General features: G+C 47.9%; 1 protein-coding gene across 1 annotated transcript; it reads right to left on the bottom strand.

Annotated features, from left to right (window-relative positions):
* Positions 1-167: 167 nt before the first annotated feature.
* On the bottom strand, positions 168-22,192 carry NPFFR1 (neuropeptide FF receptor 1). The gene is made up of 4 exons (XM_047762662.1): positions 22,186-22,192; positions 11,913-12,278; positions 4,199-4,298; positions 168-1,159 (listed from the first exon to the last, which is right to left on the bottom strand). The coding sequence occupies exons 1-4, from the start codon at positions 22,190-22,192 to the stop codon at positions 283-285; spliced, it is 1,350 nt and encodes a 449-aa protein (XP_047618618.1). The 3' UTR covers positions 168-282.
* Between the last annotated feature and the right edge of the window lie 907 nt (positions 22,193-23,099).

The following is a 23,099-nucleotide window of genomic DNA, read 5'->3' on the forward strand; positions in this document are numbered from 1 at the left end:
GGAGATAAGAACTCCTATGCTGAAAGCACTGTGAGAATTCAGTGATGCTTGTGGCGTCTACCACACAGAAGGAAACAGTTCCCCTCCCCTTCCCCTCCTTTGCTCTATCTGAAGGGGAAGATGACAGAGAAGGTTCCAGTAGCAGCTGCCCAGTGCCTTGTATTTGAGAGGGAGGAGGCACATGGCACCATCACCTAACACCACACCAGGCCAATATCACGCCAGAATGTCACCTGCCCAGTCGGGGCCCTCAGATCCAGGCGTCTATCCTCCGCATCCCATTCAAATATCCCAGGCCGGTATGGTGAGGGGCAGATGGGAGCAGCCCGGACCCTCGGCGGCCAAGCCATGGTGGGCCACGCGGCCATGGCGCAGTGGGAGGCGTCCAGGCCTGGAGGCCCCACTGCTCAGGCCTGACTGGGAGGGCAGGCCCGAGTCGCTAGGCTGCACCTCCACGAAGATCCGAGTGCGCAGGAGCCCACTGGGCTGCTGAGAGTAGGCCTCGGGGTGGCGCCCCCAAGGACGCGGGCAGAGCTGGGCGCGGAAGGCAGCCTGGAAGCCGCGACGGAAGTTCTCGTTGAAGTAGCCGTAGATGATGGGGTTGGCGCTGCTGTTGAAGAAGGCCAGCCAGTGGGCGAAGGGGAAGGCGTAGACGGTGACCAGGTGCAGCTGCGGCTCGCTCAGCTGCCCGTAGTCAATGAGCAGCAGCAGCACCCAGAGCGGCAGCCAGGACAGCGTGAAGAAGAGCGCCACCATGACCAGCATGTGCACCACCCGGGCTCTGCGCCGCGCCCCCCGGCCGCCCTCCGCGGCCGCCTCCTCGCCGGCGCGCGCAGGGCCCTGGGCCTTGCACAGCTTGCGGGCGATGCGGGCGTACATGACCACGATCAGCGCCAGCGGCGCCAAGTAGATGTGCGAGAAGAGCACGGTCGTGTAGACCTTGCGCATGCCCTTCTCAGGCCAGGCCTCCCAGCACGAGTAGAGGGGGTACGAGCGGTTGCGGGCGTCCACCATGAAGTGGTGCTCCTCGCGCGTGACGGTCAGCGTGACGGCCGAGGGGCACATGATGAGAAGGGCCAGGGCCCAGATGACCGCGATGGTGACCAGCGCCTTCCGCAGAGTCAGCTTCTCACGAAAAGGGTGCACGATGTAGCGGAACCTGCAGCCACCGGGAAAAGAGAAGAAGCGGGGGTTCTGGGCGGGTGGCGGGTCCCAGTTACCTCTGGGACGAGAGCCAACCCCGATTGGGGTGGGGGGGCACTTCACTTTCAGCACCGCACCTTTGGTACTGTCAGTGAGGGCTCAGATGTTGATTCGGTTTCATTTGCAAGCAAATTGGTCTCTCACCTCTGGGGGAGTTGGCTCCTGAGTGGCCAAGGAACAAAGGCCCAAAAAGGGGGTTTACAAGAGGGAGTCCTGTTTGTGTACTTTGGGGGATAACCGATTAGCTGGCAGTAGCAGAGCCATCAGGCCCCATGTTCTATCCTGGGGTAGGCTGATTGGATAGGTGTAGCAAAGAAAACAATTTTTAGCTGTTTATGGCTTCTCTAGCAAACCTTGGGAATTCAGGTGTGGAATCTATGTGAAAGGTTGTCCCTATATCACCTTGGCCAATGTCAAATCAACAGTGTCTCCACAGTACTAAGAGAGGGCTACACCATTTCCTCATTAGGATGTCTCAGCAGTGATTATTATTCACACATTTAATTTACAGATGAGGGAACTGGGATTCAAAGGTATTATGCAACTGGCTCAAGGTAACAGAGCTAGCAAGTAGCAAGGACCAGCCCTGAACCCAGAAGTAGGTTCCACTATGCCATATAAACCTGCAACTGTAAACTCTCATTGTGCGTTAGAATCTTCTGAAGCACTTTATTTTATTTATTTATTTCTCTTTTTAGGGCCACACCCGTGGCATATAGAGGTTCCCAGACTAGGGGTTGAATTGGAGCTGTAGCCATTGACCTACACCACAGCACACAGCAACACAGGATCCGAGTCAAATCAGTGACCTACACCACAGCTCACAGCAACGCCAGATCCTTAACCCACTGTGCAAGGACAGGGATGGAACCTGCATCCTCATGGCTACTAGTCAGATTCGTTTGCACCGAGCCACGACGGGAACCCCTTCTGAAACATTTAAAAAAATACCTCTGCCCAGTTCCCCTTGGTCAAAGATGCTAGTCTAAATAGTCTAGGAAAGGGCGTTCCTATCATGGCTCAGCAGAAGAGAATCTGACTAGGATATATGAGGACACAAATGCAATCTCTGGCCTCGCTCAGTGGGTTAAGGATCCAGCATTGCCCTGAGCTGTGGTGTAGGTCGCAGATGTAGCTCGGATCCTGCATTACTGTGGCTGTGGTGCAGGCCGGCAGCTGTAGCTCCAATTCGACCCCATAGCCTGGGAACCTTCATGGGTGTGGCCCTAGAAAGACCAATAAATAGTCTAGGAAAGTCAAGGGGCAATTTAGGGGCTGAATCTGTACCAGAACACAGGCCTAGGCTGACTCCCAGCCAAGTGCTCTTACCCTTCACCAAACGGTGTCCTGCCGTCCTGCCTCCCTACCCATTCCCCTGCCTGACAGCACTTTCAGCTTCTCCCACAGCCTGTCTCAAGCCTGGTTTTCTCAATCTACATGACTTTGGCTTACTAGTTTCATAGTACCACATACTTAAGAAATTGCCAGAGAACAAATAATTCTTAAAGCATACAGTACTGGCTAAAAGTGCAATAGCACTTAATGGACGGAGGAGAATCCTGGGGCAGGCCAGGAAGGCTTCCTGAAGGAGATAGGAACTTGAAGAGTACTGCAAATACCACTGGGAGACACTCTCATTAACAATGATAACAAAAGGAAGATCAGTGAGGGAGAGGAATTCCTTCAATCACCAAGCTGGTTAGTGGCCTTGCAGATAGAAACCCAGTTCTTTCTCCCCAGATGTCTATTTCACTGGCTCACAAAAGACTGGGTTTGATGAGAGCAGAGGTGAAGAGAGGACAATGACACTAGATTCTAGAAAGGGTGGAGCTAGTAAGTGCTCAGACGGCAAGAGGACGGGGGAGGGTATGGGTGTAAGGAAGAAATAGAGTAATATTAAGAGCCGACATCTGGCATGTGCGAGGTGGTGCTATCAGCTTTTTTTTTTTTTTTTTTAATTTTTTTTGTCTTTTCTAGAGTTGCTTCCCGTGGCATATGGAGGTTCCCAGGCTAGGGGTCTAATCGGAGCTGTAGACGCCTGCCTATGCCAGAGCCACAGCAAAGCAGGATCCAAGCTGTGTCTTCGACCTACACCATGGCTCAGGGCAACACCGGATCCCTAACCCACTGAGCAAGTGCCAAGGATCAAACCCGCACCCCCATGGTTCCTAGTCGGATTCATTAACCACTGTGCCACGACGGGAACTCCCACTATCAGCTTTTGTAAACAGAAGTTCACTGAAGCCTCCCAGCCACCCTGTAGGGTATTTACCATTTTACAGATGAGAAAACTGAGGCTCAGAGTAGTTGAGTGGCTTTCCCAAGGCCAGACAGCTGGGCAGCCCTCCAGCTGCCCTGCCTGCCTTCCTTACCCTAGGGCAGCACCTGGAGTGAATCCTTATTGAAAGGGCTCAGAGGGAGGGAGGAGGATCTGCTACATTGAGTCAGAGGTATTGCTTGCAAAGAAAGCCTCCTCCAACCCTGGCTCCACTCCATTAGCAGACCCATGCTTATCAGAGAATCTGATGGAATCAGGCTGAAAGACTGGAAGTAACTGGAGAAGGTGGAGATGGGGAGTCAGGGACCAGCATGGAGGCCACGGGGTAGAGCAAAGGAGCAGGAGAAACACTTCCTCCCCAGTCACACTGAGGCCCTCTCCTTAGGCTGGCTCCCCTGGCTCACACTCATGGGTAGCAGGGGTCCTGCTGCTCCGGAAACAAGGACTGCCCGCAAGCTCCTCTTAAGGCTCAGGAATCGCTATTATACCTCTTCAGGAGCTGCCTCCAGGCCTTCCAGAAGGAGGTGTTCTCTGCATTCCCCCAAGTCTAGAAGGCAGCTCCCTCACAACCCTTTCCTCTGTGGCTCAGGAATCAGCCCCACTGACGGCAGAGCAGCCTTGGCCTTCTGGCAGGCACAGCAATGGAGACAGCTGCTTGTCCTAGTGCCCCACCCCACCCCCAGTCAGCCCGGGATAACCCAGCCAGGAACTTCTCACCTTTCCACGGCAATGGCCACCAGTGTGAAAACGGAAGCTGACACGGACATGCCCTGCACCAAGCCGCTCATCTTGCATGTGGCATTGTCAAAGGGCCACCCTGCAACGACAGAGGCCACCAGAGTGAGAGACACCGCGTCCACAAAGAGCCAGAGACCTCAGGCTATCTAGGCCAGTCCCTTCTGTGGCTGGCATCTTTCCTGCATGTCCTGCGAGGCGGTCATCTCGTCTCTGCTTACACACTTCCAGAAGTGAGGAACTGACTGGCCCCACCACTGTGGACAGTCCTGATTGTTAGAGACAGTCTTTATACTGACCCATGATTTCTCTCCATAAGTTTTTAGATCCATCCACCCACTCCTGGCTTTCTGCTCCCATAGCCCTGTCCCAGGTTCTGGACCAGTGGTTCTCAACTCGGGCTGCTCACTAGAATCAACTTCGACTTGCAATAGAACAGGTGCCCAGGCCCATGCCAGATGAGTCACAATCAGAATCTCTGGGGGTGGGACTCAGACGTCCATATTTTCCAAATCTACCCAGGAGACTCGAGTGGCAGCCAACGTTGAGAACCACTAGGACAGATCAGTCCTGACTCTCAGGTGGGGGAAGGTCTAAGCAGCTCTAGCCCCTCCTACCTGATGGTCTCACTCTGATCCCTGAGCTTCTGCTTTCTTATGAGCCCTGCCCTCAGGACTGGTAACCAGTCCACCTCTTGGTTACCTGAGGCCATGTGTTGGTACTGCCTGGTGTTTCTGCCCTTCTAGATCTGGGGGGTGGGGGAGGGTCCCACCTTGTTCTTGTCTTTTGTGCCTGCAGACAGGAGTCACCTCCCAAGGCCCAGCTCTTCTTTCACCAACAGCCTCCCCCATGTTGACTTTCTGCCTGCACACTTAGCAAGTGCCAGGCACTGGCTCATTCAATCCTCACAACAGCCCTATTATTATCTCCTTCTTACAGATGTGAGACTGAGGGGGAGATTGATTGATTTACAATCTCTGCTCCTAAATCGCTATGGAGTAGGGGTGACAGTTTGGTCTGGGTGCTCGGGAGTTGAAATGTCATGGAAAGTCAATATCACTGTAGGGAGCAGACTGATAAACATATGAAAAAATGTTCAAACTTCATTCATAATTAGAAAAACGCAAAGGAGCTCTCAGACATTGCTGGTGGGGATGTGCACCAATACAGCCCTTCTGGAGGGGAGTTAGGCAATGCCTAACTTATGCACTTATCTTTTGATCTGGCAGTCTCACTCTACCCTGAATATATACCTCTGATGACATAAAGTTCATATGCACAAAGCTATTCACTGTAGCATTGTTGCAACTGCAGAATATCAGAAACAATCCAATGCCCATGTAAAGAATTGGTGGAATAAACTATGGTATTTGTATGCAGTGGAGTATTATACAGCTGTGAAAAAAGAATAAGGAAGACCTCTATGAACTGATAGGAAGAGATTTCCAAAATATATTGCTACATGCAAAAAGCACAGTGCAAAGAGTATCCATAGTATATTACCCTTCATGTAAGAAAGAAGGGGTTATAGGAAAATACACACATTATCTGTTCATTTGTACAAAGGGAATACAGGAAGGTAAATCAGGATAGTATGATGGGCCAACTATACAGGGAGGTGGTAAAAATGAGGACAAAATGGGTAGTAGAGATGACAGAGGAGTGACACTTCTCTGAGTATGTCTTTTTGTGTGGATCTGACTCTTCAGAACTATAGCGGTGTTTCACACCCTCAAAAAATAAGTTTATTAACATTGAGATGTAGGAGAAACTCAAGGTGGGATACAAACAATAACCAATAAATCTAAGTATATTATAAATGAATAATATATCCACATTGAAGGGGAATGAAGAAGCAAGAAACTAACCTCAGAAACTTTGGAAAACAGTATTTTGACTGTACTGTAATAATACCCATTAATATATTCATTTCTTACAAGGGTATAGGTTAGTAATACTGAAACAACCTTATGTATATACCAAGATTGAACAAATAAATAAATATATTGTGGATAATATGATATCATTTACATCTGGAATCTAATATACGGCACAAATGAATCTTTCCACAGAAAAGAAAATCATGGACTTGGAGAACGGACTTGTGGTTGCCAAGCGGGAGAGGGAGAGAGTATGATGGTCTGGAAACTTGGGGTTAATAGATGCAAACTATTGCCTTTAGAATGGATAAGCGATGAGATCCTACTGTATAGCACTGGGAATTATATCTGGTCACTTATGATGGAACATGATAATGTGAGAAAAAAGAATGTATATATGCATGTGTGACTGGGTCACCTTGCTGTACAGTAGAAAACTGACAGAACACCATAAACCAGCTATAATGGAAACAAATAAAAATCATTAAAATAAAGAAAATTAAAAAATAAACTGTGGATAAATAGATTTCTCACTGTCAGAGAAAGAAGTTACAAGTGAGGAAAAGAGGAAAGTTAAAATGAATATTGTAATATCTGTTTGGAATCAGTGGTATCATGATTTTTTTCTTTCTTTTTTTTTGTCTTTTTGCCTTTTCTTGGGCTGCTCCTGTGGCATGTGGAGGTTCCCAGGCTAGGGGTCAAATCGGAGCTGTAGCTGCCAGCCTACACCAGAGCCACAGCAACGTGGGATCTGAGCCACGTCTGCAACCTACACCACAGCTCACAGAAACGCCGGATCCTTGACCCACTGAGCAAGGCCAGGGATTGAACCCACAACCTCACTGTTCCTAGTCAGATTCATTAACCACTGCACCACGACGGGAACTCCCTCATGATTTTCAATAGACATACAATGGCTATAGAAATAAAGACGTGCATGTTAAGTATGTATGTTCGCATACATATATTTCCTAGCTCTGTCCCTTGAGAGGGCCTAGAAGCAATGAAACCCCAGTGCCAACAAGCACATCTAGTGCCCAGATCGTGGTTTCTAACTGTCATTCTCCAATAAAAGGAGCCAGACATTCTTAGAGAAATGGTTGACTGATTTCAGGGCTGGAATGGAGAAAAGATAAGACGAGCCTGGATCACTTTATGGTGTCAGAAATTAAGGACATACTAAAAAAAAAAAATGAATGCTGGCATGACAAAAGGACAGAGGAGCCAAACTGAAAGAGCTCCCAAGAGTCAAAACTGAGGGCAATTTAAGCAACAACATAATGGCAGTACTGGGTTATAACTGATTGAATAGAATAAACATAGAAGGAATGATTTCAGTAGAAGATCATCATTAACGAAATACAATAGTAATAATTGTTGCAGGCAGGAACCATCAAATGGATGCTAGAATTAATGGGCAAAAGCATAGTGAGGAACAAGACATATGCACAATCTCAAAGTATCTTCCCATAAGATACTTATTAATTACGAAGAGGGAAATGGTAGCTTTATGATGGAAAAATCTGGCAGATACTATTATTAACCAAGTGGTCAAAATTAATACCACCATTAATACATATAGATATCGTGTGCCTTATCAATATATCTTCTGTGGTATTCTCATCAACTGTGCATAAACTAAATCTAATTATAAGAAAATATAAGGCAAACCCATTGCAGGTTATTCTGCAAAATGAATGATCAGTATTCTTCGAATGTGGGAAGGTGATGAAAGTTGAGAAAGACCACAGAACTGTCACAGGTTGGAGGAAACAAAAAATGTATATATTTAAATCAATATGTGGTCCTTGGTTGGATCCTAGACTAGAAAAGGATATTTGGGAGTTCCCATTGTGGCTCAGCAGTAACGAACCCAACAGCATTCATGAGGATGTGGGTTCAATCCCTGGCCTTGCCCAGTGGGTTAAGGATGCAGTGTTGCCCTGAGCTGTGGTGTGGGTCAAAGATGCGGCTCAGATCTGGCATTGCTGTGGTTGTAGTGTAGTCCGGTAGCTGCAGTTCCAATTTGACTCCTAGCCTGGGAACTTCCATATACCACGGGTGTGGCCCTAAAAAATGAAAAAAGAAAGAAAAGGACATCTGTGGGGAAACAAGTGAAATTCAAATAAAGTCTACAGATCAGTTCATAGTATTGTATAAATGCTTATTTCCTGGTTTCAATAATTGTATTATGTTATTTAGGACATTAACATTAGGGGAAGGTAGGTTAAGAGTATATAGGAACATTCCATACTATTTTTGTAGCTTTTCAGTACATCTATCTAAAATTATTTCAAAATAAAAAGTTAAAGACAACAAAGCAAAACAAAAGCCCTCCAGATTCAAAAGGCTATACACTATATGACATTCTTGCAAAGGCAAAATGATATTTTCTGTCCCTACAAGAAAACAGGCGGAGGGTTCCTATTGTTTGGTTCAGTAGGTTATTAACCCGACTAGTATCCATGGGGGTGCAGGCTCGATCACTGGCCTCGCTTAGTGGGTTATGGATCTGGCATTGCCGCGAGCTTTGGTGTAAGTTGCAGACATGGCTTGGATCCCATGTTGCTGTAACCGTAGTGTAGGCTGGCAGCTGTACCTCTAATTCAACCCCTAGCCTGGGAATTTCATATGCTGTGGGTGTGGGCCTGAAAAGCAAAGAAAAAAAAACCCAATAAATTTCAAATGAATAAAATACTTAATTGTTGGGTACAGTGGAAACAAATCCAACTAGTATCCATGAGGATGCAGATTCCATCCCTGGCCTTGTTCAGTGGGTCCAGGATCCAGCGTTACTGTGAGCTGTGGTGTAGGTTGCAGACGCATCTTGGATCCTGAGATGCTGTGGCTGCGGTGTAGGTCGGCAGTTGCAGCTCTGATTCAACCCCTAGCCTGGGAACTTCCATATGCTGTGAGTGCGGCCCTAAAAAAAAGAAAACAGATGAAGGGTGTGGAGGGAGGAACTGACTATAAGGGAACAAGGGAGAGTTTTCGGGACAATGAAGTTCTATATCTTGTTTGTGGTGGTTACTACATGACTGCACATGTTCGTCAAAATTTGTGGAACTGTACACAAAAAAAGGGTAGATTTTTTGTATGTTAAATTATACCTTAATAAAATTATTTAGGAGTTCCCATTGTGGCTCAGTGGGTTAAGAACCTGACACAGTGTTCTTGAGGATTTGGGTTCAATACCTGGCCTCGCTCAGGGGGTTAAGGATCCGGCATTGCCTCAAGCTGCCCTGTAGGTTGCAGTTGTGGCTCGGATCCAGTGTCACTGTGGCCGTGGAATAGGCCTGCAGCTGCAACTTCAATTGGACTCCTAGCCTGGGAATTTCCACATGCCACGGGTTTGGCCGTAAAAAGAAAAAAATTTTCAAATGTAAAACATGCACAATGCACAGTTTGTAAGACTGCATACAAACCAAAAGACACATATTACATTTAATAGAATGTTTGCCTATTGATGGGGAAAGAGGATTTGGCGTAGGGTAAGGGTGCACAGGGAATGAATAAATAAAAGGTAAGCAAGGGGCTTCACAACAGAGTGAATTTACACAGTGCTATGAACAATGAATGTGAATAATTCAATTCTCTGCACCTGCATTCAAAAAAAAAAAAAAAAAAAGAAGCAAACAAAAACAAAGAAAGAAAAGCTGAGTGAAGTTTTATTTCATTGCAGACAATTCTATTAGAAACAACTTACATACCCATCAAAAAGAGACCGGTTAAATAAATTGTAGTACCTCTATACAATGGAATTCTTTTCTTTTCTTTCTTTTTTTTTTTTTTTTTTTTGCTTTTCAGGGCCACACCTGCAGCATATGGAGGTTCCCAGGCTAGGGGTCTTATCAGAGCTACAGCTGCCAGCCTATGCCACAGCCACAGCAACAAAGGATCTGGCCACGTCTGCAGTCTACACCACAGCTCATGGCAACACTGGATCATTAACCCACTGAGCAAAGCCAGGGATAGAATCCACAACCTCATGGTTCCTAGTCAGATTCATTTCCGCTGTGCCATGGTGGGAACTACTACAATGGAATTCTAAGCAATTGCAAAAATCAAAACCTCTTTCATTTATTAGTCTAGAATAACTCCATGTACTTTTTTTTTTTTTGCTTTCTAGGGCCGTACCTGCGGCATTTTGAAGTTCCCAGACTAGGGGTCTAATCGGAGCTGTAGCTGCCGGCCTACACCACAACCACAGCAATGCAGAATCTGAGCAGCGTTTACAAACTAGGCCACAGCTCACAGCGACGCCAGTTCCTTAACCCACTGAGTGAGACCAGGGATCAAACCCACAACCTCATGTATACTAGTCAGGTTCATTACTACTGAGCCACAACAGGAACTACTTTAATTTTTTTTTTCTTAATACATTAATTTTAATGAATCCTGTTTACAAATTACATGCTATATCTTTAAGAAGAAAAAAAAGCAGAGGTGCAGAACTGACTGATTAGAAAGTTAGCATTTCCTTAATTTGCTTGTACTTCTACAAAATATTTTTGGAAAGTGGTTGTACTTACACAAAAACATTTTTAGGAAGAGATATAAGAAACTGGCAGCAATGGTTCCTTCCCAGTAGAGAGCTGGAAGTCTAGAGCATAGGGGTGAAAGGGACATTTTTCTCTGGGTACATTTTGATAGCTTTTGACCATTGAACTATGTGCATGTCTTGTCTCTTCAAACAATTTTTAAAATTTAGGCATGTCAAGAGAACTTGCAGACACTACCTTAACCTACTAGTGACCTCACCATACCACTGGTAACTGGTGAGTGTGTGCAAGCTTTTGGACATGTGTGCATGCATGCATAAGTTTGTGTCTACAAGTTTTGGGAAAAACAATGCTCAGTTTCTGTTCAGCAGCCCTGAAAGAACCTGGGATTCAGCTATGAATAATGAGCCCACCAGGCACAGCCAATATAACTGAGGGGGAGCAGGCTGTCCTGGCTCCACTTCCTAGGTCCTGGAACCTCAAGTCAGCTAAGTCACTCAGAATGGCGCTGTCCAGGCTCTGGATCTTGGGCTCAGAACCTGCAGGCACAGACCTCTAGGGGTCTCCACAGCGCTGGAAACTAGTCCTTCCCACCCAGACTCAAGTCTATGGAGCCTTATTTTGAAAGGAGAGAAAGGTGAATCACACAGGAGAGAGTAAAGGACAGCGGGATCCTTCTGACACTTGCAGGATGATAGGCAGGAATTGAGAAGTCAGCTGGTCTAATTCTGATTGAATCCCTTCTACAAGATCCCTGCTAAACAGCCCGCCAGTCCCTACTTAGACACTCCCAGGGACAAGGATCACATCTGTAGGAGAGAACTCTTTTGTTGGAGAACATCTCAAATAAGGTTTTAGGTCCTTATTCAGACGACACCTGCCTTCCTCCCACTTCTTCTCACTGGTCCTAGTTCTGCCTGTGGAAACTCCCTGGGAGAGGAGGACTGAATGCTGTAGTGCTTAGAAACATGGATGTGAGAACACGGGACCTGGCGCTTAGTTGTGTGAACTACAGACTTAATCACTCTTAATCCCTCTGGGCATGTTTTCCCATCCGTAAACTGAGAATAACAATAACGTGCATGTCATTGGATTGCCATGAGGATTAGTTAAGATAATACAGGAAGACTAAGTCGCACAATGCCTGGAACAAAGAAAATGATTAACTCACTCTGTCTATTACTTCTAGTGTGATTCCTCAGCCATGAGACTTCCTTGAGAGTTTGAAACAATGGCGTCTTGGCCAAGAAGACCAGGCCAGCCGTGGTTTCAGGCATGAAGGGGACCCTGGCTGCCTCTGTTGCCTCCACTCACCCGTGATGAGGTTGTCCACAAGGGTGGTGGGCATGCAGAAGATGCCCACCAACAGGTCGCTGACGGCCAGGTTGAGGATGAACATGTTGGTGACGGTGCGCATGCGCCGGTTCTTGAGCACGACGAAGCAGACCAGGGTGTTGCCCACCATGCAGAGGAGGAAGATGAGCACGTAGGCCACAATGAACATGGCGGCCACTGGGGTGGAGTGCTGGTAGTAGGAGAAGGTGAGACTTGTGGCTGGGGTGGTCTCGGCATCACTCCCATTCTGGCTGGGGGTCTGGCTGCTGTTGGACAGCTGGAAAGACTCCCCTATGAGCAAAGGAGCAAGTGGGTCAGGGTCCCAGGCAAAGAAGAGACGCTTGACTTCTCACTACTAGGGAGATCCTTCCGAGGTCCAAACCCTGACCGTGACCTTGTACCCGGGTCATGGGCTCAACTCCAATTGTAACTGGATGTACTGATCCAAGACTTTCAAGCCACAGCCACGCAAACCCTGACCTCACGTCTCTGTCCCTATCTGGTCCTCCACTCATTTCCCAGTGTCATTTGCACACAGTCCCCCTCTGTTCCACCCAGCCTCCATCCTTCTCAGCCCTGCTTTCTGCCCCAGCGGCTGATCTCTCAGGACTACATCACCCAGGTTCCCCTGCGCTCTGGTTTTGACTGCATTCAGTCAACAGAGGCACCGAAGGAGACTGAAGGAATGGAGAAGAGAGAGGTCAGGGTATTGTCTCCTGCCTTGCTCGCTGCCCAGGCCAAGTCTGCTCACGGGGATGTTTTCATGGGCACAACTCCTCTTCTGTGGCTCTAGCTTTTTCAGGGCTGCGGTGACACCATTCCCTCTCTTCACCTGCTGCTTCCGGTGACAGCCAGTCCCTGGGTGCAACACCATCCCTTGCTGGGGTTCTCCCGCTGTCCCCTCCCCTCTGTAAAGTCTATTTAAACCCTTTCTGAGCACCACCTGTTTTTTTCTGGGATCCTGGCTATTATAACCTCAAAATGATGCCCCTTCTTGTCACCTCCACAGAACTGTAGCTGGGAAAGGCAAGAAGGCAGTAGAGGAAAGGAGAACAAAAAGAGACTCTGAACCAGGGTTGAGGAGCAAAGGCACATGGTAAATTCCCTGGAAGACCATCCAAAGCCAAGACCACCATCTACTCTCCACCTCCTCCCATCGTGGGATCAGCTACTTCACTCGCACAGCGTTTAAGGAAGCACTTCCATATCTATTATTTGCTCTAACCCTCCCTGCTACCACATCAGGTAAACAGGTTAGGTAGTAGCCCCATTTGAATTGGGAGAACTGGGATCAAGGGGGTTTTGAGGCTTGCTCAAGGGGACACAGAAATCTACAAGAGAGGTGGCCTTGCTCTGGGTGTCTTTAATTCGTCCCAGGTTTCAGTGTGTGTTTCTCCAGACATGTTTGGAAGGGAGTGGCTGAGTGTCCAACCACGGCTCTTCTGGGAAGTCATTAGTTGTGGTGACTCAGGATGTTCTCTTGTAAACTATCCCCCTGCCGCCCCCGCCCCGGGGACTGTTCTGGGAGATGAAGTCTTTGGGGAATCTTCTGTCGCATCCAGAGCTCAGCCATTGGCCTGGGGGTCCCCTGGAGGCTTGGGACCTAGAGGCTGGAGGGACACGGTGTGGGGAGCACAGGCCAATGAGCTGTCACAGTGGGGGCCGCAGAGACCAGCAGGTGTATCGGGGCACTCGGGTGTTGGGCATAGGGCCTGCTGGTAGAGAGGGAGAAACTGGAAGTCTGGGTGTACAGTGAGAGGAAGACATGATACTCTACTCTTTATGCCCTCCAAGGACATCTAGTAGTACCGAAATATCTTTATCTTAATATGCAAAATGTCAAACATATAGTGACCATATATAAGAGTATATAGTTTAAGGAGTTCCCATTGTGGCACAGAGGAAACAAATCTGACTAGGAACCGTGCGGTTGCAGGTTCAATCCCTGGCCTCACTCAGTGGGTTAAGGATCTGGCGTTGCCATGAGCTGTGGTGTGGGTTGCAGACTCAGCTAGGATCTGGCGTTGCTGTGGCTGTGCCATAGGCTGGCAGCTGCAGCTCTGCTTCAACCCCTAGCCTGGGAATCACCATATGCTTCAGGTGCAGCCCTTAAAAAAAAAAAAAAAAAATGTATATAGTTTAACAAACCGTAACAGGAGAGAGAGGGGGAAAAAAAAAAAAAAAAAAAACCTATGTATTTATTTATTATCCACCTTCAATAAATAAATAAATAAATAGCCTCACCTCTCTTTGGAGGTGAGGCTATGGATGTGGTTCTGAAGCATAACCACATCACTTCCTTTTATCCATAAATATTTCAGATTGTATCTCTAAAAAATAGGACTAACCCCCCCAAAAAAACCCAGTATTATTATCACACCTAACAAAGCCAACAGTTATGTCACAATTTCATCGATTACTCATCATTCAAAATCCATGACTGCTGCAGAATTTTTTTTTGTCTTTTTTTTTTTTTTTTTTTTTGCTATTTCTTTGGGCCGCTCCGGTGGCATATGGAGGTTTCCAGGCTAGGGGTCTAATCGGAGCTGTAGTCTCCAGCCTACGCCAGAGCCACAGCAACGCAGGATCCGAGCCGCATCTGCAACCTACACCACAGCTCACAGCAACACCGGATCGTTAACCCACTGAGCAAGGGCAGGGACCGAACCCGCAACCTCATGGTTCCTAGTCAGATTCGTTAACCACTGCGCCACGACAGGAACTCCCTGCTGCAGAATTTTAAAACAATTTGAGTGAGGATCCAAACAAGACCTCTGCTTCTATTATGTATTATTATGTGGCAAATCACCCCCAAATTTAGTGACATGGCACCGAGGGTTAGTAATCTGGGTGATCCTTCTGCAGATCTCTCGGGATCACTCAAGCAGCTGGGCTCCTGATGGCTGGTAGGTCCAAGATGACCTCCCTCACATGCCTGGTGGTTGGTGCTGTGGTGTCTTAATTCTCCACATGGCCTCTCTTCTCCCAAGAGGCTAGACTGGGCTTCTTCACTGCTGGGCAGTCTCAGGATTCCAAGACAACAGGGAAGAAGCTATAGGCTTCTTGAGATCTAGGCGCCAGAATGTGTAATCATCACTTCTGCCACATTCTGCTGGCCAAGGCAAGCCACAAAGTCGGCCCAGATTCAAACCAAAGGAGAAAGAGTTTCTACCTCTTGATAGAAGGAGTGGCAACATTACATTGCAAAAGGCGGGTGAAACAGGGAACCATGATTCAAGAAGTTCCATTACTATAAAATCTATCACCGTCTCTGCATTGTATTTGGTTGATATGGCTCTTAAGTCTCTCTTAGTTTCCAGGTTTTCTGTTTCTTTTCCTTCCTTCCTTCCTTCTTCTCTCCCTCCCTCCCTTCTATCATTCCTTCCTTTCAGCTGTGCCCACAGGATACAGAAGTTCCCAGGCCAGGGATCAAACCTGTGCCACAGTGACCTGAGCCACAGCACTGACAACACTGGATCCTTAACCTGCTGAGTCACCAGAGAACTCCTCTGTTTCTATTTGCCCCCTGAAATTTATTTGTCATAAAAATGTCTGAGTCATTTATCTGTAGATTTTCTCACAGATTGGATTTTGCCCATTGCGCCCTCTCCGTGTCATTTTACAGGTTTTAGTCTCTGTCCCCTCTATTTCCTGTAAATGATAATTAGAGGCTTGATCTGATTAAATCTGGTGGTCTCTTTTTTCTTGCCAAGCTTGATCCATGGACCTAGGTAACATCAGCCTGATCCCTTCACTGTCAAGTTCCCCATCAGTTTTTCACCAGTGTTTTCAGTAGGAAACACTAACGATTATGGCCTAGACCTCTCACAGCATCTTAAGTACAAGCCAGACTCTTCGCTGCATGGTCTGATTCTTGTTGCCATCACTCTGGCCTCACCCCAGGCTGATCTCCCCTTTGCCCATTGTGCACTGGCCACTTCAAGATGCATCTATGCAGAAAAAACAAAATCTCTATAAGTGGACCAGTGCTGTTCAGACCCATATTGTTCAAGGGCCAACTATAATTAAGTCATGAGGGCAAGCTCTCATGAATGGACATGATACCTTGATGAAAGAGACCCCAGAGAGTTCCCTGTCCCTTCCATCAAGGGAGGACACAGGCAAAGATGACTGTATAAACCAGGAAGCAGGTTCTCACCAGACACTGGATCTGTACTTGATCTGGGACCTCCAACCTCTAGAACTGTAAGAAGCAAATTTCTGTTGTCTTTAACCCACCCAGTCTATGGCTTAAAAAACCATATTTTAAAATGGTTTTTTAAAAACTTAAAAGCCTATTTTGTTACAGCAGCCCCAGCAGACTGAGACCTCTCCTCATCTGTGTGGGAACTTCTTGCTCTCATCCTTAACATGGAAACACACAATTCCTGCCTATGACCTTGGGTAGGTCATGTCATCTCTGTGAAAACCTGAGTCCTTACTGGTAAAATGGAGATAGGCACACACTTACTGAAAAGGGGTTGTGGTGGGGAGTCAGGGAGATGATGTGTGAAGAGAACCCAGCTCGGTGAGGGCACATAGCATGCAATGTGTGGTTAGCTTAGCAGCAGCCATACCATATTAAACTGACAATGGATATGAGGATCATGTTTTTATAATACTCTTGGTGTGGACTCCTCCCTGGAAAGCCTGAAAGATGCCTGAGAGAGAAAACAACACTAAAGTGAAGGTTCTGAGCACAGAATCTGCCTGGTACTTCCTCGATTTCATAGCTTTCCCACTAATAACTCCACTGTTATCATATCTGCTTGTTTGTCCCAGTACCACATAGGAGCTCAGCCACAGACCTGGGTTCACCATTCAGGACCTACTTCCCAAGAGCCACTGGGAACTCGCTGAAGAACACAGCACAACAAGGTACAAATGGCCAAGGAACGCACAGGTCAGAAATTTCATCTGTAATTAAAGAAATGCAATTTTAAAAGAACACCGAGATAAGCTTTTCATCAATCAGATTGGCAGAGGACTTCCTATCATGGTTTGGCGGTTAACGAACCTGACTAGTATCCATGAGGACACAGGTTCGATCCCCAGCCTCACTCAGTGGGTTAAGGATCCAGCGTTGCCATGAGCTGTGGTGTAGGTCGCAGATGCGGTTCGGATCCAGTGTTGCTGTGCCTGTGGTGTAGGCCCACAGCTAAAGCTCAGATTTGATGCCTAGCCTGGGACCCTCCATATGCCATGGCAACGGCCCTAAAAAGACACACACACACACACAAAATCAAGTTGGCAGAGAGGAAAAGCACTCAGTGACACCAGAGGGTGGCCGTGCACTGTGGGGGTTGGAGAGATACATAGCAGCTCAGTCTTCACCATGGGGGCACATCCATCCAGTGACCTGACACAAGACCCACACCCTGAGCCAGCCTTTCCACCTCTAGGGACTTACCTAAGGAACAGAACAAATTCTAGTGGTGTCGGGGAACATACTGACCAAGGGTTGTAATGGTCACAAAATAATAACTGCATTATAAATGCATATAAATTATAAAATAACTGCATTATAAATTCAGCATCAAAGCGAGTGTGTGTCTGCGTGCACATACTTGTGTATGAACAGATGACAAAAAACAAAAGTCAGTGTGAATACACAAGGGGTGTTTTAAGTGACTTTTAGTTTCCTTTTCACTTGCATTTCAAACTTTCTAATCAGAAGGAAGCTCAGGGAGTTCCCGTCGTGGCGCAGTGGTTAACGAATCTGACTAGGAACCATGAGGTTGCGGGTTCGGTCCCTGCCCTTGCTCAGTGGGTTAACGATCCGGTGTTGCTGTGAGCTGTGGTGTAGGTTGCAGACGCGGCTCGGATCCCGTGTTGCTGTGGCTCTGGCGTAGGCTGGGGGCTACAGCTCCGATTAGACCCCTAGCCTGGGAACCTCCATATGCCGCGGGAGCGGCCCAAAAAATAGCAAAAAGACAAAAAGACAAAAAAAAAAAAGAAGGAAGCTCAGATAAATATGATTAAAATACTGTATAAGTGGTTCTCAACTCTGACAGTACCTCTGGCAGCACCACTGGGAGCGTGGAAGAGCAGAATCCAGCTGGACTTCCAAGAGCTTCTGTGTCCCATACTGGAGGGGGACCAACTAGCTTGCTCCTCCCGCCTCTTCTCTCCAGTGGCCTCCTTCCCCTGCAGTGGCCACTTCCACACAGGTCACCCAGCTCCAGCAGTATGGACAGACATCCTCCTGGCCTATGGCCTCCCTCAGTCACGGAGCCCCCAGGTGGGGCAGGCAGCCACAGAGGCTGCCAGGGGCTCTGAGGAAACCACTAGCCTGGGGTTGGGCAGGGAGTGGGGTGGAGAATGCTGCCCTCTGCTGACTTAACCACACCGCACAGCATGCCACACTGCTGAAGCCGAGGCCCAGTGGGGAAGGTCTGATGGGGACCACTGCCCGGCTGACCCTGGCAACTGTGCAGGAGAGTGGGCACCCTACAGTGTCTGTCTGCAGGCCCTCAGAGACCCTCTGGGCCATATTTTTGGTCCAGCCACCCAAGAACACCTTCTTCTGCCCTCCAGTCAGTAAGCTGGCTAGTCAGTGACCCTTGCTCATTGAGACCTGGTGACACAGCTTCTGGGCCAATGCTCAGAACTCAGTGACAGCTCTTCCTGTTGTTGTCTTACTGTCTCTTGTCCCCACCTCTCCCACTTCTGCTCCCTGGAGCCACACAGAACAAGAATGGGCCCCTGTCCCCAAGGTCATTTCTTTCACCTCACCTTTTTCCCACCCTGAACATTTCAGAGCCTCTTCAGCAAATGGGGTTCTAGGCCCATCTCACCATCAATATTTTGATCCCCCCAGAAACTTTCTTCCAGATTGCAAGCTGTATTGCCCCTATTTGAAGTGTATGAAATTGATTTTTTCTTTTTAGGGTACACCTGCAGCATAGTTCCCAGGCCAGGAGTTGGATTGGGGCTACAGCTGCCGCCTGTGCCACAGTCACAGCAACGTGGGATCGATCTGAGCTGCATCTGTGACCTACACAGCAGCCCAAGGCAACACCGAATCCTTAACCCACTGAGTGAGGCCAGGGATCAAAACTACATCCTCATGGATACTAGGTTAGATTCTTAACCTGCTGAGCCACAGTGGGAACTCTGCAATTGATTCTTTGGACCTAGATTCAGGACTCTGCATTTCACTTAATTTCATTTTCTTGGCTTCCATCAAACATTCTAGAATGGTGAGATACCCTTAAATCTTGAATCTGTTGTCATGTGGGTGTTATGGCTCTTATCTACAGATTTGATGAGCATGCCTTTTATTTTCCCTCTAAATTATTTAATGTCATGTCAAGGATGGAGTCTGAGGGGGCTCTAAGCAGCATCCAAGCCTTAATGAAAGCTCCTTGTCAGTCCTCCCCCATTTCACAGCCCTCTGTCAGTTCACAGAGCTCTCATGAGAGACAGAGTCCTGTTGAAATCTCACAATTCATCCCTCTGCCTCTTAGAAACCTAGTCTGAAAGCGGAAATGTGGTAGGTTAAGCCTGATTTGTTCTTAGCCAGCACTAATACTGGCTCCTAAAGCCAACAATATTTTTCTTTTTGAACAATGTTTCTTTTTGAAAAAAATTATTTTCATAAAAAAAATGCTCACTATAAAACAGTTTTGAGAATAAAAGAGTTTAAAAAAAATCCCTGAAATCTCACATCCAGAAATGAACCCCATGGCCAACGAACGCATTTGTGATGCTCCCAGCCACATCCCAAAGATTCTGCCTGGTTGGACAGTTTCCTGCCCTTCCAGTGCCCCATCAAGCCTGCGCCAGCCCTCGCTCTCTGTTTTGCTTTCTTTGAAGCCACAAACAGGAACAACCCAGATGTAGGGAAGTGGAGCAACCCTCAACCAGTGGAGAGGAGCAAAGAGCAGTCAGCTCCCCGTCTCATGTGGGGAGATGCATTCTGTGTTTTTCTCAGAAGGCATCCAGAGAGATAGAACAAGCCCCAATGGTTCTGGTTCTTGCCTTTTTTTTCCCTTTCCCTTCTCACTCTCCTAACCTCTGCTTCCTGCCATCAGCTCCTTGCCTTAGGGTGTGCTTTTAGAAGCAGGAGCCCTCAAACAGAGATGCTAGTGACCACCTCTGTGCATATACTTTACATGTATATATCCAATAATAAGCCTATGTAATTTCAAATAAAGGAATCATACTACATGTGTTCTAAAACCTATGCCTGTGACATACGAAAGTTCCCGGGCCAGGGTTCGAACCCATGCAAGAGTAGCGACCCGAGCCACTACAGTGGCAATGCCAGATCCTTAACCCACTAAACCACAAGGGAAGTCCCCAAACCTACTTAAAAAAAAATTACTCACAGGAGTTCCCTTCATGGCTCAGCAGTAACAAACCTGACTAGTATCCATGAGGACGTAGGTTTGACCCCCGGCCTCACTTAGTGGGTTAAGGTTCTGGTTTTGCCGTGAGCTGTGGTGTAGGTCACAGATGAGGCCTGGATCCCGAGTTGCTGTGGCAGTGGCTAGAAGCTGTAGCTCTGATTTGCCCCCTAGCCTGGGAATCTCCATATGCTCTAAAAAGCAAAAAAACAAAACAAAAACAAAAATTCACGGTAGGCAGTAAACCTATTTTCCTGTCATTATGTAAAATCCTAAACACAGTTCCTAATGTCTGTAATAGTATGCTGTTGCAGGTGTTCTCATCATTTAATTTATGGACATCTAGATGATTTCCAAGTTTGCACTATGATGAAAATGCTGCGCACATATCTTTGCAAGTACAGGATGGCCTCTTCTGAAAAAATTCTGAGACGTGTGACTGCTTTACTGTCTCCTCAGAGTTCACTATGCGTTTGAATTTTAACAGAAATCAATATTAATTTTAGCAGTATAGAGGGTTTTTTTTTGGTTTGTTTTTTAGTCTACTTTTCCTTCCTTTCTGAAAATCAGGACATTTTCCCATCTTCAGTTTTCTGGCACTTCCTTCATTCTCTGTAATTTCCTCTAAGGCAATGATTACATCTGCAAAGGTCTCCAGGTCCCTGGGATGCCATTTGTCTGCATTTGGATTGTTTGTGGCTTGTCCCTTATCCAGTCACCTTTCTTAGGCTTCACTTTCCTCCTTATGCTCTTCATGCTACCATTTGATGTAAAATTGCCTGTGCCCGGCTCTGCCTGCCCTTCCTGTGCTTTCAGATTATATGCAACACACACCCAAGCCCCAAGCAGATTCCTTTTTGCTATCCTTACTTACACTTTGAAAGCTCTTTGCTCCTCTTTGCCAATTTTCCTCGGCTTCTGTTCACTTTGGGCTTCAGTGCTTTGCTAATACTGTTCTTGCAAATCCCGCCAATCTTCTAGATTCATCTTGGACTCTGCATCCCTCGTTGCATCTCTAGTTGCATCTTGTGTGGGTACATTTTTTAACGCCTAGATCACTGGAAAGCTATAAATGCAGTTGCACGCGATGTTCTGTAAAACTCCTTCTTTTTTGCCAGCTGTGCCTGCAATTACTTACTTGGAATTCCTGGGTTTTATTACCTCCTGTAGCAGCTTTCTTTTACGGGCATGATTTTGTTCAACACATCTTGTCTGTCTTATTTTACCCTTACAGCTACTCTCTGAAGCCAGCTGAAAGTAAGTTTCCCCATTCAAGAGATGGGTAACCAGTGGCACAGAGAGGTTTAGGCAAAACCCTAAAGATGCCCAGCAAGTGGATAGACCAGCCCTCAGTCCTCCAGTTTCGTATCCTACATACGGTTTCTCTTGCCTACACTGGCTTGGGGGGTGGGGCACAGGGTCTGGACCTCCACCTGGTAAGGTTGGGGCAAGCAGCCTCATGCCTGGGTCCTCTATGGGGGGAAAATCTGTGTGGAGGAGATCTTGTCTAGAATTCCATCTCTCCCTCTACTCCCAGCCCTTCCAGCAGGCAAAGTCGGTGACAATTCCTCTAAAGCTAAGAGGCAAGCTGTCTTCACCTGGTTTCAAAGGATGCCCTGCCCAGGCAGGAAGGACCACACTGTGCACACAGGGACAGAGGCTTCCAGGTCTTTCCCTGCTCTTTCCTGTCTCTCACACATATTTGCACGCACACACACATGCACACACTACAGAGCCCTCTTAGGTCTTTCTTCCTCTCTCATTGTGTCTCTGTCACACACACACACACCAGTGTTGGGCCCTGGACAGCCCTCAGTGATCAGACACAGCCCCTTTCCTCGCCGTTTGCTCACTGCTCCTCAAGTCAGTACCCACCCACCCCCAGCCGCAGGGTCACTCACCCTCCATGCTGCCCACTCCACAACTGTCTCCGACAGAAAGAGGCAGCAGGCCCCTCCAAGCTGGCAGGGAACTGGGGTTCTCTGGCTCTAGGTTGCTGGTACACGTCCCTGCCTCTGGGCTTGGTGGTTCGAGTCCCGGGCCTGACGGAAGCGCACAGGCGTCTTGCGCTCGCGGGCCCCAGCCTTGCGCGAGGTATCACTCCCCTCACTGCCCGGAGGCGGCCAGGCGGCAGCAAGGGCTGAAGCAGCGCTGCTCCGAAGCAGCACTTCTGCCCGCCCGGCTCTGCCGCTCGCTGCCTGCCCCCCGCCCTCCCCCTCCCTCTGCCAGAGGGAGGGGGTCGGCGCGGTGCCGTCGCCATGGCACCCGGTGCACCTGTGTCGCCCCGCAGCGCCCCCTGCACGCTGCGCCCGGCTAGACGAGGGCGCCCCCCGCCGCCTCTTTGATTTGGCTCCCTCAGCGGGGACCGACCTGCATGTTTACGCTTGGGCAAGTGTCTTACCTGCATCTGAGCCTCAGTTCCTGCTTTTGTGAAATGGCTTTGAGGGAAGTAAATGAGATGATGTCAAAGTTTGTACCCAGTACCTTGGAGATGCCCAACAAATGGTCCCTTGAGCAGCATTGGAGGCCACCTCCCTCCCACTTCACCCTGGCCAGGCACCTCCACCCTAGACTTTTTGTCATATGAATGAGGCTCCCAGGTTCCTGGCAGAGGGAAGAGAGTGAATGGCCCATTCCTCCCTTTATGGGGGATTAGGGTTTATTCTGGGAAGGCTCTGAGGAAACAGTACCCATCAGGCTTCCTCCTAGTCTCCCTTCTCCCTCTAGCCGCTCCTCTGCCCAGTGTGGCCGACAGAGACTCAGAACTGGAAGGGCCTTAGAGGCTGCTGAGTGTAACCCTGACCTGGGCAGGTGT

This window comes from Phacochoerus africanus, chromosome 15 (genome assembly GCF_016906955.1).
Source record: "Phacochoerus africanus isolate WHEZ1 chromosome 15, ROS_Pafr_v1, whole genome shotgun sequence".
NCBI lineage: Eukaryota > Metazoa > Chordata > Mammalia > Artiodactyla > Suidae > Phacochoerus > Phacochoerus africanus.

Coding starts and splice junctions, on each gene's coding strand:
- NPFFR1 (XM_047762662.1), bottom strand. Junction 4,299..11,912: donor TGTGGACAACCTCATCACGG/GTGAGTGGAGGC, acceptor CTGTCGTTGCAG/GGTGGCCCTTTGACAATGCC. Junction 1,160..4,198: donor GTGGCCATTGCCGTGGAAAG/GTGAGAAGTTCC, acceptor CGGTGGCTGCAG/GTTCCGCTACATCGTGCACC.